The sequence below is a fragment of the Siphateles boraxobius genome, unplaced genomic scaffold, assembly GCF_051911475.1.
Source record: "Siphateles boraxobius isolate OS27281-9 unplaced genomic scaffold, OSU_SipBor_1 5, whole genome shotgun sequence".
NCBI classification, from domain to species: domain Eukaryota; kingdom Metazoa; phylum Chordata; class Actinopteri; order Cypriniformes; family Leuciscidae; genus Siphateles; species Siphateles boraxobius.
Genome location: NW_027509141.1, coordinates 30,379,254 through 30,396,114, shown reverse-complemented (window position 1 = coordinate 30,396,114; position 16,861 = coordinate 30,379,254). Strand labels below are relative to the sequence as shown.

Genomic DNA, 16,861 nt, shown 5'->3' with positions numbered 1-16,861 from the left:
ATTTTTCAGCAAGGATGCTTTAAATTGCTTTAAATGTTACAAAAATATATTTAAAAAAAATACTGGTCTTTTGAACATTCTATTCATCAAAGAATCCTGAAAAAAAAAAAGATCACTGTTTCCACTAAAATATTAAGCAGAACAGCTGTTTTCAACATTGGTGATAATAATAATAAATATTTCTTGAGCAGCAAATCAGCATATTAGAATGAGAATTGAAAACTGGAGTAATGGAATAAATTCAACCTTGTCACACAATTACATTTACATTTTAAAATATATGATAATAGAAAACAGTTATTTTAAATTCACAATTGCTGTTTTTACTGTATTTTTAATTTTAAATGCAGTCTTGGTGAGCATAAGAGACTTCGTACAATTGTACAATCCCAAACTTTAGAACGGTAGTGTATTCAGTTGTTGTAGTTAGTTTTTGGCCGAGTATTCGAGGCACGAGCTGTAAAGGCACAAGCGCTATTCTAAATGCGGGGGGTGGAGAGCAGCAGCTCATTTGCATTCAAAGATACAAGCATGAAAAATGTTTTTGCTTCCACTCAAAAATTGGTATTTACAACATGTTATAATAAATGATCTGTGAGGTATTTTGAGCTGAAACTTCAGACTCATTCTGGGGACACCTGAGACTTACATTACATCTTGTAAAAGGGGCATAATAGGTCCTGTTTAAAGTGTAAATAACTCAGAATATTCCTTTAAATGAATGCTCTGGGTTCAGAACGAGTCTGTGGCCTGCTGTCGATGATCACAGACAAATCATTTATACTTGTATCATCCTTTTAAACTATATGGGACTATTTTGTTGGTGGATGAACTTCAAGTTACCAATTTGTATGGTGTACTCATGCAGACATGGAGTAGTGTTATTTTAGTATTATATTTAGCATTTTAGTATTACATACTTTTTACTCATAATTTTAGTTTTAATTCACTAATTATTTCTGTTTAAGTAATTTTAGTTGTTTAATTTAAGTTTTAATCTTTTTAGTTACGGTTTTCGTAATTTTTTTTCCAGCTTCATTTAAAAAAAAAAAAATTTATTTCAAAGACAAATGTAATTGTTTGTACAGAGACTGTATTTTTTACATGTTCAATCTCACCCAAAACAACCTGCCTTAATTTTATTATAACCTGTTAATTAAACAGTGATACAAAAGAAGGAAAACCGTTTTTTAATAGTTGTAGTTAAGAATAATAACACTGATACTGAGAAATTAACCAGTTTGACTTTTTTTTTTAGCTTTTCAATAAGTTATAATATATAATAATAGATTGCAAATAACCTGGAATATTCTTTTAAAGGAATGTCCCGGGTTTAAAAGGAGCTCTATTGACAGTATCTGTGGCCTGCCTTCGATTTTAAAAAAATATAATAATTTTGAGCCCTTAGATTAAAGCAAGCAAATATTGTCTACAGTAAGTCCATGAAGCAACCCTTCAGAATGGTTTTAAAGATGAAATGCTATACACTCATATTTTAGTTTTTTTACTGATTTTAATGCTTCTACACCATAATATGTCAACAGGTGGATGAACTGCAGTTTATGCTTGACTAATATGATTCCTGTGAGTGGATTTTTCTCTGTGTGCATATTGTATAAAATTAGAGGGCTCAGAAATGTTATATATCTTTAAACGCATTAGGTTAGTGAGTGGTTTTGTCTTACTAGTTCCATTTTTAACTCTATAATGAGAAAGTCTTTTAAAACCTAACCTTTATCACAATGCAGTGTCCTACCCCATTATCTTACTATTTGTATTTTGCATTGAGAGCACATTACATTGATGACAAGTCAAAGTTATTTTCTGTGGTAGCTGACAGCATGCCATGGATTTGAACCCGGAACATTCTTTTTAACACCATTTGAGCTTAGCTAAAGCAAAAATGTATATTTCATTGAAATTTTGGCATTAATTTGGAATAAAAATTCATTACCCTTGCATGTGCTCAGAGGCATGACATACTCTACAGACAGACCAAAGGCTCTGATATTGTTTCTGCAGATGAATATGAATATCTCATTTCATTCTGTTGTAGTTTACAGCGATTCCATTACAGGTTTGAATTCTGTCTTTTGAAGAAAAGGATAAGAACCGATTTCTTATCTTCACCTTCCCCTGTGTTCCTCTCTGGCCGATGTGTGTGTATGTGTGTCTGTAGGAAGGAATAGACCTGTATGGAACTAAATGCCTCTCCTGGCTGTGCTGCCGACGGAGAAAAGTGCCCAAGGCTCGGTACATGCACCTGGCCCAAGAGCTGAGCGTGGATCCCGATTGGCCTCCCAAACCTAAGAGCAGTACTGAAGCCAAACCCGGCCCTCATCCTGACGACTGCTCCTACCAGATCGAGGCTGTTTCCTAGCATTTCAACCCGCTCACACTCCGTATTGCACATCCAAACCACCAGGGAGTTCCCTAAACACTGTAAAATGTAACGATTTTGTTCAAACCGATACGAAAAAAGACCAAAAACAAAACCCTGCAACGAAAAGTTTTTAATAACACTTTGAAGATATTTCAAGGTTCTGCTCTCCCATTTGATTTTTTGTTTTGTTTGTTTGTTTCTGCTGCACAAGATGATTTTTTTTAATGGGCGGGGTTCACAGGCTGGGAACTGTGTAAGCCCCGCCCACTCAGGCGTGCGGTTTGTCAACACGTCCCCGATATCCCGTTAAGACATCACTTAGACCGCAAAGTCATTGAACTCATTACCAAATGTGGCTCTTTAGATCACCTTCTCCATGATTTCAGACACCGTGGTCCTGGTGGCTCTCCTACAGATATCGAGGAGGCTCTTCACTGGATTTCAAGCATCGTCCTGCTACTGTAGTCTGTAGTGCATCATCTCTAAGGCTCTGCGGCAAGACCGTCGCGGCATGCGGAACAAACCAAACTCTAGTGGCTCACAGAATCGAAGATCCAGCTTCATTTCAGCCAGCTCGTTTTTAAAAAAATATATCGACTTAGATGTATAATTATACTTGATCTTTTCTTTTCATATCTCTTCCCATGGAAGAATCGAGGTGGGATTCACTTGTGGAAGGCCAAATTTGTAAAAGTTTGTGTTTTGTTCACTTTTCCTGATGCAGCATTTGCGATTTGGTTTTGATTTGATCCATCCTGAAACTTTTTACCGATTTTGTTGAAAACGGTGTCTGAAGTAAAGTCCTGATTTAACTAAAATCCCGGCATCACAGTTTTTGCAATGAAACATTGCTGGGAATTGCATTTGGTATCAGCAGGAAAGAGGGAAAGGGCTTAGGTGTACATCGAGAAATTTAGGGCACATTAGGAAAAAGTACAAATGATAGTTTTAAACTGGAGTCCTTTAAGTTGTATATCTGACAATTGTATGTTCGAATTTTGCAATCCAAATCAAAGCATGATTTGCTGATAAAATCATCCTCAATTGGCCAGTTAACAGTATTACTTGTGCATGACTTATTAACAGTTTTGCTGCTAATCTAGGAAACAAAACAACATTTTTCATCCTAAGTGATCATTTGAAGGTTCGAAATCTGTTGTAGATGATCCCTCCCCCTTTTCCAGATGTAATGTATTTGCATAATTTACACAATGCAGTTTAACTATTCTCAACTTGCAGGTTTGCATCTTTTGGTATTATTTGTTTTTTGAAGAAAAAACAAAACAATAACAGGTTTTTCATATAATAATTTTTACATGTGGCGTTCCTGAAAAGAACCACGAAGCAGTATCAGGTGATCACCGTTGTTTTTTCATTACACTGACAGTTTGTATTGTTGCTCATCTGAAAATTCAAGCCATTTATAGTGCATTTTGAAGAGTTTTGGTCAGTCATTTCACTGAGGTAAGTTTCATGCCTTTTTATGTTTTTTGTTTTGTTTTTGGCAACTTTTCATGTAATCCAAAAAGTCTGAAATGGGAAATATTATGTACTATTAAAATGGAAAATATCAGTTCCATGTCTTTTGGACAGCACTTAATTTAATAATTAATTACTATGTGAGGTAACAGAATTTGTAAATATATTAAATATCTACATATTCTACATGAACCTTAGAATGAAATGTTCTTTGAATACGAAGGAACAAGATGTGCAAACATTGAAGTTCAAAAAGTAATCCAACAATCTAATCACGGATTTTCCTACATGTTTGCATTTATTTATTGTTTGGTTTTCAAGTTCGTGTTGATTTGGTTTGCTGTATATGGGGCATTTTTAATTCTTCAGTTTAATCTGAAAAAGGGCTGAATCTGTCTTGTTTTTGCTCCGTTTCTGCAATACTTTGGTACTGTTTGATGTTTGAAATCGTATTGATCATCTGCCATACTTGCAATGTGTTCTTTTCAACCGTATGTCCAATGTCGTATCTGTATGTTTGTGTATAACATAAACGCGTGTTTGCTGGGCATTCCTTGAGCGAGGCAACAACAAATCACCTTGCTGTTATTGACCTGGGTGACACGATCAATTATATGATGTACAAGTTTTAAAAAAACATCTCAAAGTATCTACTCGCACCATCTACTGAGCCCGGATAGTTAAACATATGCCTATTAATATTATTATTATTATTATTATTGTACATGTATATGTCCTTAACAAATGTGAATGCAATGAGTTTGGGATTGGGGACTGTTAAATTATTTTCTTTTTTTAATTATTGGTAATAATTCTAAAGTAATTTTTTAATTTAAACTGTTTATTTTGTCTTGATCTGAACTGTGTGGTGTGGCAATCAGTTTCTCTTCCTCTAGGAGGCAGTAGGTTGCTGCTAGGACTTGGAGAACATAATCACAATAACAACTCTTATGCACATTGTTGTTGGTTTTGTTCACTTTTACACCTGCAGATGATTACTGAAAGGTATAGTTCATCCAGAAATTAAAATTCAGTCATAACCTGTTTTATCATAAAAGTTTCTATGTTCTGTTGAACACAAAAGAGAGAATGTTTTGAAGAATGTGGGTAGCCAAACAGTTAATGGGGACCAGCAACTTGGTTGAGTACGTTATGACAGAAATTTTTATTTTGGAATGAACTATCCCTTTAAGTTCCATAGCAATCATGTATGTGCTGAAAATAAGTTTTTCTTTTTCAAAACTGGGGCCGTGTTCACGTCATCTTTGTCATATCTGCAGTTCTCTAGGATACAAATGCACAGGAAAAAGAGTGTTGATTACTGGAGGTCATTCAATATACAGTTACTCCTTGCTTTTGCATAATTAATTTTGTACCGTATGTCATATTCATTTCATATTCACTCATTGTGTGAGAACGAAGGTGTTATCAAACATGAGCAAAAGTTCAGCCACTGGTTCTGTTAAAGCTGGAGTGGTTAATTTCCTCAGGGAAATCTGTGTATTTGTAATGATTAATGCTGAATAAATACATATGGAAAAAGTCACGTGGGTCAATGTTCTTGGTGACGTTCAGTTGATATTATCCCGCCACGCTTTATATTTTAATATTTATTTATTTTTTATATTTTATTTGCTTTGCTTAAATATTGCGAGTTTGCTTTTGCTTTTTTTCTTCCCCCACTTACCGCTCTGCAAAATGGGATTCCTTCAGATTTCAGTGCATGTATAGCTGACTTATTTTCTATTTGAATATATAATAAAATGTAATTTATTCCTATAATAAAACGCTGAATTTTCAGCGTCATTACTCTGGTCTTCAGTGTCACATGATCCTTCAGAAATCATTCTAATGCTGATTTGCGATTTCTTGTTGAAGATATTATGCTGCTTAATGTTTTTTTATGTTAAATTTTTGATTAATGTAAAAGTGCAAAAGAAGAGCTTTTTTATTTTTTAAATGTAGCTAAATCCGATCAATTTAATGTGTCCTTGCTAAATAAAAGTATTAATTTCTTTCAAAGAAAACAAATCTTACACCAACGATAGTGCAAGTAAAAAGTTAAAAAATATAGTAGTTACTAATTAGGTTACTAAAAAGTAGCCTAAGTAAGTGATATTGAATTAATTTAGTGTGACTCTCATGCCTATGAGGCATGCTGTGATTTTACTGAATTACTTAACTTGATGTTAATATCTTCACTTTTTTGGCTTAGCAGGTGACACACATAATATAATAAGAAGCTGCTTGGAAACCACAGATCACTAAGAAAAGGACACAATTTTCAATTAGCGTGAGCAATCCTTTAATAATGTCATCAGATAGGCCTGATTGTCCACTGTTTTCAACCATACTTCCTTAATTCCATCATTTTAGGCACACCTGCTAGTGTGTCTTTGAGCATGTGGTGTGTTTTACTTGTGCTTGCACAGAAATGTGCATATTAACCGAACTTCAGCCCCATTAAACTTACAACACCCTTTGACCTGAAGCTCTGTTTCTGAGATATCGATTTGTTTCTTTATCAGAATTTAATGGAATTAAATACCATTTAATGGAGTCTTGAAAATGAGGGTTGCATTTAAATGTTCTTCATTTTGATATTGTGCTTGTGACGTTTTGGCTTGTCTCGTTTTAAAAAATGTATTCGCGTTTTGCATTTAGAATGTTCTTAGTTGCTACACAGTTAATCCCACATGACCTTGTTGTGGCATACCCCCTGACCATCATGAGATGCCATTGGCTGCTCCTGTTAAACTTTAAGAGGGTAAGAACAAATGGACTTGTAAATATTTACCTGTCCATAAACGTACAGTATATGGTACCATTAGAGTAGAAGCTAAAGTGAAAAAAAAATTAATAATCTAAATGCATTCACCCTTTGGACAGACAAACAAGCAGTTTATCAAATTGCAGAACACTTAAATAATCCTCATTTTCAAGACTCCAATAAATGGCCTAACGTAGTCTGGACAACACGTACAAGTACATATGGCTTTTTGGCAACTTTGACAGGTTTCTATTTTTTTATCCATAATCATATAATTTTGAATTTTAAAGTTTTAGTAATTTTTGTTTAGTTTTGTAATTTTTATTAAATAGTACCTTTATTTTATTAGCTATTTTAGTACATCATTAAACTAAATGAAAATGAGAAACGTTGCTTTGACATCTAGCTGAAATTAAAAAAAATGTAGATTTTATTTTAATTTTTAATTTGTTTATTTTTACCATTTTATTTTTTGTGGTTTTAGTTTGTTTTAATTAACTAGCAACCCTGGTTTAAATGGCTTGATTTAAAAAAATAAATAATAAACAATCACATTGTAGTCTGTGGATACAAACACACACTCAGATGCCTACCTTGAATCCTGTTTGGATAGGCAGGGTTTGGCAATCCAGCATTTGATTGGACATTGTAAACCTTTAAATGCTTCACTTTGCAATGAAACACCCAGAACCTTGTGACAACCTTCAGTAAACTTTAAGAGCAATTCCTGTTCGACTTTTTGAGGAAAAACATGAGTGGATGTCCATTTTTTGAAAGAAAGCATCAGTGAGTTTCATATTAATTTAGAATTAGTTTTTTTTAACAATGTTTTTGTTGTATGTTTTTATTTATTTATGTTTTTATTTATTATCAAAATCAAATTAAATGAAATACAATGTAATCAACATAAGATGCAATGTTTTATTTATTTTTTACCCAAACAAAATTTTAAAAACTTTTTTTAATTTCAAAATTAGATTGTTTACCAGTAAGCCCAGCACAGCAGAGGAAGAGGATGAATCCCAAAAGGGCGTCAACAAAGCCACTAAAGGAGGAATCATCTATGGAGAATACCTACAGGTAATTAACTTAAAGTCATCAACCTTTATCGATATTTGTACTGATCCAAATATTAATTATTCATATCTAACATTTCAGTCTATTTTGCGGCAAATGATTTAGCAAGAAAAGCTGATGTAATAACGTCAGTCTGTTTGCTGTTAGCTTGACAAGGTGCTGAACGCTCAAGTTTTGCAGAGTGAACTGAAAGGCAACAAAATCCATGATGAGCATCTGTTCATCATTACCCACCAAGGTAATCTATTTATATGTATTCATAATGTATGAAAACCTGCTCTCTCTCACGTAGCATTAAAAAATATTTTGCATTCTAAGGTTCCATTTTCACAGATCCTGACTGTATTATCCTGCTTTCCTTTAGCTTACGAGTTGTGGTTTAAGCAGATATTGTGGGAGCTCGATTCAGTTCGGGACCTATTCATTAAAAACCATGTGAGTTAAACTAAAAAAGTGAATATTGAGTAAAATAAGTGTAACTTTAAAGAGAAGTGTTGACTTTACCTCAAGCATTATGACTTTATTTAGTGATGAAGTTAAAAACTATGAAATGTGGACGTCTCCCACAGGTTCGGGATGAGAGAAACATGCTGAAGGTGGTGAGCAGGATCCACAGGATCACCATGATCTTCAAACTGCTGGTGGAACAGTTTACTGTCCTGGAGACCATGACTGCCCTGGACTTCTTCGACTTTAGGTAACAGCCTCAGTCGATATAACTCAGATTCACTCGGCTCAAACAACCATAAACAACTGGCCTCAATTGTACAAAGAATTTGTGTAAGAAGTTGTGAAATTAAAAATCTTAGTGATAAATCTACCCTAGAACATCAATTTCCAGTGAGCTTGCTGTAAGCAATTTGTGAATGAATCAGACTATGTTGTGAACGTGTTGTAGGGAGTATCTGTCCCCAGCCTCGGGGTTCCAGAGTCTTCAGTTCCGTCTTCTGGAGGGTAAGATTGGTGTGGCGGATCATTTAAGAGTCCCCTACAACCGTCGACACTACAGAGATAACTTCCACGAACATGAGAGTGAGACACTGCTGAGTTCAGAGCAGGAACCCTCTCTCCTTCAGCTGGTGGAGGTAAAGCCTATCATCTTCAGGTTCAAAAGAAATTTGAGGTTCAAAAGATTTGGCCACTATTGTTTTTTCCGTAATTAGAATGCGATGTCAAAGTGATTTCCGATTCTGTGTTTTGTAGCAATGGCTGGAGAGGACTCCTGGACTGGAAAGTGATGGATTTAATTTCTGGGGGAAACTGCAAGCCAACATCGAAGAGGGTTTCAAGATGGAGAAGCAGAAACTGGAAGTTCGTTCTGCTCTCATTTCCAATCACAATTATTTTTTTCCAGTCATGTTACTGAGCTTAAGGTTAACGTACTGCTTTCACTGATAGAAACTGGAAGATTCTGAGGTAAAGCAGGAGCTTCTAGAGGATCGAAACAAACAGACTGAGGTCTTCACGGCCCTATTTGACCCAAAACGCCATGAGCATCTTTTAAGCAAAGGTGAGGACCGGCCCACAATGCTTTGCCACTAACCGCTAAGGTAGTCTAAGTAGGGTTAGTAGGATTATTAACTAAAACTATGGACTCTTTTTACAGACTGTGATGACACATTTCCACAGTTATCAACATCGCAAGTCTAGTAAAGTTTAAAAAAACAAAGTACGGTAGCAAATTAGCTCAAAGGGGAAATATGAATAATAAACTTGTTATAATTAATTATAAATATTTGTCAGGTTTCAAGGTATAAGGTGTCACAGGCACCTTAGCACCTTGTTTTGTGGTTGGGTTGAGGGTGTTTGCTGGATTATTCAGTAAATATAATGAATAATTGTGTCTGTTTGGTCCATCCGCTACAGTAATAGGCCTACACATTTATAACGCTATACTTTGTTATATTACCTTGGCAGGTAATGACAAAAAATTAATTAACACTGCTGTGATTTTAATCTTTTTCCAAAAGGTGAGCGTCGACTTTCTTACAAGGCCCTTCAAGGAGCTCTAATGATCAATTTCTATAGGTACGCATTTCATGTAATATCCACTAAATTCATGTAAATATTATTTTTGTTCATTATACAATGGAGACAGACCTTAATTTTTCCCCTTCCAGGGAAGAGCCTCGCTTCCAGGTGCCCTTCCAGCTCCTGACTGCGCTGATGGAGATCGATACGCTTATGACCAAGTGGAGATGTAAGCCTTTGATTCTGAGCTCGTATTCAGAAATCTACAGCCATATCCTTCATTTAACCTAACAAAACCTTTTCTCTAGATAACCATGTCTGTATGGTGCACAGAATGATTGGTAGTAAGGCTGGTACAGGTGGATCTTCAGGATACCATTACCTGCGCTCGACTGTCAGGTGTGTGTCTCAGTTTTGTCTGAAATACTAAACTTTCTGTTGTGTTTTGGTCATCATCTTACTAATGGTGACATGATGACAGCTCATTTCTTATGGGGTGCATCTCAATCAAATGTCTAAACAGCATAAAAAAACAATGCTTTATTTTTCAATGATTCAATGATACTACAAACTTTTGCAAGAGTTTTACACTGCACGTTTTAAAAAATCTTTGTTTTTATCATTTTTAGTGAGATTATTTGGTAGTCAGAAGTGTGTGTGTGGTAGGTGGGCCGTGGGCGGTTCCATTTTTTTTTAAAGGTTTGAAGGGGGGTGTGAGAACGGCTCCATGGAAGCTTGTTTCCGCCACAGAATAAAAAGTCAAAAAGGTAATTGCAACTTTTTATCTAACAATTCTGATTTTTTCTCTCTCGCATATGCAAGTTTATATGACGCAATACTGGGGAAAAAATCAGAATTGTGAAAGTTGCAATTGCATGTTGTAAACTCATAATTCTGAGAACAAAAGTCGTCTTTTTCCCCCCTCAGAACTGGACTTTATAACTCGTAATTGCGAGATTATATCTCACAATTCTGAGAAAAGATGTCAATTGCGAAAAAAAGGTCAATAAGAGATAAGGCTACATCTCACAATTGTGAGAACAAAAGTTGGAATTGTGAGATAAGTCGCAATTATCTTTTAAATTGTTGTATTCCGTGGCAGAAACAAGCTTCCATATTTTTAGATGTGTTTGAAGATGAATAAAGGCTTTTATTCGCATTTGAATGCATTTATTGGAGTTTCACACAGTGATAAACAGTAACACTTTAACCTCAGAAAAGTGCTTAAAAAGATGAAGGTTTGCCATAAATCAATGATGCGTCATTCTCTCATCTTTCAGTGACCGTTACAAAGTGTTTGTGGATTTGTTCAACCTGGCATCCTTCCTGGTACCTCGTGCCTATGTGCCCAAACTGAACCCAAACATCCATAAGTTCCCCTACATGGCCAAGTGTTACGACAGCTCCTACAACTCATGCAGCGGTGAGGATTCAGATTAGAAAGATCAGACTTGTTTGTCCATGCTGATGAAATAAATAATGTCCAATAACTCGGTAATAATGCCAAGTACTCTGTATTGATCAGCTAAAGGTTATGCTTTTTGCTCCATTTACGTAATCTACTAGATATCGGAAAACTAGAAACTTCCCTCCAGATGATATATAAAGGAAGTTTAATGATGAAGTAATTGTGTATATACAAACAAATCAAGCAATCTTGTACATACTATTTATATTTGAAACATGCATGTAAAAAATGTCTTTTGTACCAATAAAAGGATATTTTTGAATGCGACTCATTGATTACGCGCGCGCGCACACACACACACACACACACACACACACACACACACACACACACACACACACACACACACACACACACACACACACACACACACACACACACACACACACACACACACACACACACACACACACACACACACACACGTAGTGTTTCCATGTTTTATGGGGACTTTCCATAGACATAATAATTTTTATACTGTACAAACTGTATATTCTATCCCCTTACACTAACCCTACCCCTAAACCTACCCATCACAGAAAACTTTCTGCATTTTTACATTTTCAAAAAACATCACTTAGTATGATTTATAAGCTGTTTTCCTCATGGGGACCAAAAAATGTCCCCACACGAACAAGGATTTCAGATATTGCCATCCTTATGGGGACATTTTGTCCCCATAAGGTAGGGTTTACCAGGCCACACACACACACACACACACACACACACACACACACACACACACACACACACACACACACACACACACACACACACACACACACACACACACACACACACAATATTATATAAAATGAAATTTGTACGGTAGTTGAGAAGCAAATTTTATGCTGAAGTTTTAAGTGAAGATACTGTGCACCACATCAATAAACAAACATGTTTTCATCTCTACCTGTAGAACAAACTACATTTTTCCAGAATTTTCTCCAACCCAGTTCACCAGCTTCTGATGGTAAATAGCCTATTTGTGACCACTGTTTTGAATTAGGGAGCATCTTAACTGAATAAACAATTGAACTGCTCCAAATCAGTGGAAATGGACAAAAATCATTTAAAAAAAATGATGCCATTGTGCTAATGTAATATTTTGTGTTTGTTTTCATTCATGTTTGTATTTATTAGTTTTCCAACTGTTTTAGTTTGTTTTTTGCTTGTAGTCTGTTCATTGGTTCTGTTCACTCAGTTTGTCACCATAGGTATACATACACACCTGACTCAAGTTAAACCAGTTGTCCCTGACACCTGCAATATTATCCTTGGGTGACTCCTTCTACTCTGTCCACAAAAGATGCCAACAATTATAAGAATTAAAGCTAAACTTTGACCTCAAAATATGCCAAGAGTTATAAGAATTTCTATTTTTACATTTTTAAATTATGATACTAACTAACTAACAATAGTATGATTAGAGTTTCAGTTCAGGTGTATGTGATATTTGCAACTGGATTGTGACAGCTTATGCCAATGGAATTATTAGTAACACTTTACAAGTTTTAATTTGTTAACATTAGTTATCTAATCTTATCTTATCTAATCTATCTATCTTAATATCAATAATACATTTAAAACAAAATGTCATTGTGCTAATATCTTCTTATACGTTCTAAGAAATTTGTGGTAATGCTTTACAATAAGGTTTCATCTCTTAACATTAGTTATATTAATATCAATACTAATACATTTTTTTAAATGAAAATTTCAAAATACTTCGCTATGAACTAACATTAATTAACAAAGACTAATAAATTGTGTACAAATATATTCCTCATTGTTAGTTTGTGTTAGATAATGCATTAACTAATGGTAACAAATGAGGACATATTGTAGTGTTATGGTTTTGTTTTTCATAAAAAAGAAACAAAAAACTAAAAAGTCTGGTGATGACCCTATAAGATTCTCTCATGATAAACACTTCGACCCTTCCTGTTACTCTGATTTACAGTATACTGTCATACATGTCTACTTGGTCATCTAAGACTGTAAATCCTCTATAATTTTTAAGTGACAGCTACAGTCCTTTAAATGTGTTTTTAAAACATATGTTTTGACAGCTATTTTCATGCATTTTAGTATTTGTCATGGATATTTAGTATTTTGTTGATCCTGGAACGACATTTACGGCCAAAACATTTGTCCTACCCCTAAACCTAACCCTACCCATAACTTACCCCTAAAATCGGAGAGAAATGATAGGTGTATTACACTGATGTCGAAGCACCTACGCCTTGCTGTGAACCTAAACTTGACATAAACTCTAAACTTGTCCCTTAAACCTGATTGATTGATTGGAATGTTGTTCCAGGATCAACAAAGATGTTGATCCAGTAAGTAACATGATGTACTTGGTGAAATCACGTTCCCCAAATCAGTCCTAAAATTAATTCACAACTCTTCAAATATGACCAAATTGATATTTCTACGGAACTTTTTTAAAACGAACTAGGCACAATCGATTAGTTGTCTATTTGTTTAGCATTCATTCACAAACTCTTTCAAGATCATTCAGTTGACCTGTAGTATACTTTGTCTCTACACATAAAGCTTGTGTAAGTTGTGTGGCCATACAGTGATGTGTGTAATATGTAGGAGGGAAACAACGTGAGTTCTGTTAAAAAATTAACTGCACTGTCTACAATCAGATGTACAGAGGGCATGAACCTGCTCCAATCGAGTGTTTTCATAGAAAAATACAGAAGTGCACAGTCATTGGCTCAGATAGAAAGAGCAAAAGTTGAGAGCTCAAGTTTGCAGTAGATGACAATAAATTCCCACTATGAATGTAGCATAGGCTATACTATATTTTATAGAATGCTATACATTTGTAGTGCACATAATTATCTTATTGTAGGCCTGAATATTGTATTTATTTAGAAAGGGCTTTTCCAGGGACATAATTACCAATTTCAATTCATAGATAGATAGATAGATAGATAGATAGATGGATAGATAGATAGATAGATAGATAGATAGATAGATAGATAGATAGATAGATAGATAGATAGATAGATAGATAGATAGATAGATAGATAGATAGATAGATGGATAGATGGATAGAAGGATAGATGGATAGATGGATAGATGGATGGATAGATGGATAGATAGATAGATAGATAGATAGATAGATAGATAGATAGATAGATAGATAGATAGATAGATAGATAGATAGATAGATAGATAGATAGATAGATAGATAGATAGATAGATAGATTGTAGACAGGCAGACAGACGATGCTTCAGTTGTCCACTAGAGGGCAGAATCCATCCAACAACAGAAAATGGAGAGGTTGTTCTAGCAAGGGCAGCGTCAAATGACAATGTAGAAAATTCTCTGTTGTAAGTAGGGTTGCCAACCGTTTCGTATAATACGGACGCACTTTGTTCCGTATTTTTGAGAATCAATTCAGTGCAAATCCATGAGACACATAGCTTCTAATATATGTCAGACTATGAATGAAGACATTTGTAGACTATGATAAGAAAAAAAAAACCGACGGTGCGGTAGATACTAATTTCTCCCCCTGTTTGTCTATGATGGCGTAGCCTAGTGACAACAGCGGGAAATGTAAAAATGACTCTCCGAGCAGCCGGCGAAAATTCTAATTCTATTGAATAAGTTCGCACAAGGCTACAGAAAACTGTTGTGTTTATTTTTCTTCAAATGCAGTCTAAGCCGATGATTTTTAATGTTATATGTTGTATTTGTTTAAGTAAAAAATAAAACGTATTATAAACTAAACAAATCCATGGTTCATTGTTGGCAAAATGATCATGATAGCCTTTATATATCTATGAGGTTCAGTCTTGTCTAATGATTAGGCCTACTTTGCTTTCTGTAAATATATAGGCCTAGTAAGTTGTATTATAATATGCTATAATGTATGATAGCATACATATTGTCCCCTTTGTAAAGATTGGGGAAAATAAAATTAATTTATAAATGACGTAGGGAAAATCAAATTTAAAATAAAAAGAGATACATTTTAGTATTATCCTGACATCCCCTTCAACCAATAAAATTAAAATCTATGTGCATGCCATGTGCTTGACATTTTTGGCAAAAACGAAGTGAAGGAGATATTGGAACACATTATGTCACATGCTGTAAATGCAATGTATAATTGTACATCCAAATGTGTTTTCTAAAGTTTTTAATGATTTTTAATGCACTTTTTGTCAAATTTAATAACCAGCCAAATTTATTTTTATCTGTGTGTTGTTTCAAAAATGTCAATGTCCTTTTTTTATTGGATAAATATATTTTTTGTTTAGCTGGCACTATTGTTCATTACTGGCAGGCAGTATAATAGCCCTTTTACCTGTGTTAGGTTGATGTTAGTAAGTTTTATGGAAGACAGAGAGGGAAAGCTGAACCTTTTCTAAAAAAGTATTGATGATGTAGTGACAGCAGTGCATCAGAAAATAAGGTCCAGTCCAGAAATAAGAGATGAACAAGTTGAAGATCAAGGAGGATAGAAGCAGTGAGTGTGATGGCAGAGATGAAGAATATAGTCATAGATTATTGTTGAAGTCAGGCATTTTGGTGCATTATGCTATGCCAGTTTGGAAAGTGCGATCCATAGGCCTAGTTCCATAGCCTATCGGACAGAAGCTAAGAGTGAGACATATTCCCTGGGCTGGACTCCAGCTCAGGAAACCGGTCTCATTTTAGATATCCAATTAGTCCTCCATTATCTCCCTCCTCCAAGTATTTCCTGCAGTTATCTCCAATCAGAAGCTGTCAACACCAGGGCTGGACCACTGAGGAAAAGAGAAACATAAACACAGAACCTATAGGGGAGCGATAGTGTCAAGAAAACTGCTCTTTGCCAATATAATTCATCATAAATGTTGCTTTTCCTGTCAAAACGTTTCTATGGAAGGTAGTTTGGGGATGTTATCATTAATCTGTCATGTGCTGTGTTGTAGATATTGGCAGTCCAGTGTCTTTTCTGGAGAAGCTGAAGTGATTTAGCTGCACAACATTTCTTTGGAAGTCTCAATACATGCTGCTTTTTTAATGCAGCCCCTCTCGGATCAAATATTTTGTCGGTCAACACTGTGTTCTTATATCCCAGCGTTTGGAAGCAAAGTTACACCACTAAATATCTCCATCTGTTTGGCAGACTGCACTTTAAGATTAATGAAAATATAACTGTCTTTTCTTGTCTGTGTTGTATTAGCTGTGTGAGCCCTTGATGACTGCTCCAAATTGATCCTCAGAGATATAGGGTGAATTTAGAGTCAGTAATTCGAGTAAAATCACAGGCTTTGTTTATCCCGGGCGAATGCGCCACACGAAATTCAGATGTGGGTGGGTAATTTCTAATTAACACGAGGTCCCCAGATAATACTAATCCAGTGCGAATAGGGCTATAGGCTCTTGTGGTGAGAAGAACTCTCTGTTTCAGTCCCATTACACCATCAGGAGGTCATTAAGCGCTGCTATAAGCGCTTTTCAATTTTCCATGACACACTTGTGAAGGCATTATACCTTGCCATGCTGGACAAGCACTCACCGATTGGGCACGGAAAAACAGCTGGTTTCTAAGATCCCATTCACAATTTTCCCATATTTTACTTTCTCTTTTAATAAGATAAGGCCTGATGGTTTCACAGAAAGGGCTTAGATTAAGCCAGGATTGGGCCTTAGTTCAATCAGGGCATTTTGTAGCTTTTATAAACATGCCTGCGA

General features: G+C 35.2%; 2 protein-coding genes across 3 annotated transcripts in view; both read left to right on the top strand.

Annotated features, from left to right (window-relative positions):
* The window catches only part of atp13a3 (ATPase 13A3), a 45,547-nt gene extending 40,139 nt beyond the window's left edge, over nt 1–5,408 (top strand). For both annotated transcript variants that reach the window (XM_077203795.1, XM_077203796.1), the window contains one exon: nt 2,180–5,408. In XM_077203795.1, coding sequence (XP_077059910.1) covers nt 2,180–2,380 — 201 coding nt within the window. In that variant the 3' untranslated portion in view covers nt 2,381–5,408. The remainder of the gene's footprint in view (nt 1–2,179) is intronic.
* Nucleotides 5,409–7,328: 1,920 nt separating this feature from the next.
* tdo2b (tryptophan 2,3-dioxygenase b) lies at nt 7,329–11,379 on the top strand. The gene is made up of 12 exons (XM_077204328.1): nt 7,329–7,418; nt 7,610–7,712; nt 7,857–7,947; nt 8,074–8,144; nt 8,279–8,406; nt 8,608–8,794; nt 8,913–9,020; nt 9,108–9,219; nt 9,680–9,737; nt 9,830–9,909; nt 9,989–10,079; nt 10,961–11,379. Exons 1-12 carry the CDS (start codon nt 7,384–7,386, stop codon nt 11,118–11,120), a joined length of 1,224 nt encoding a protein of 407 aa, XP_077060443.1. The 5' UTR covers nt 7,329–7,383; the 3' UTR covers nt 11,121–11,379.
* The last annotated feature ends 5,482 nt before the right edge of the window (nt 11,380–16,861 follow it).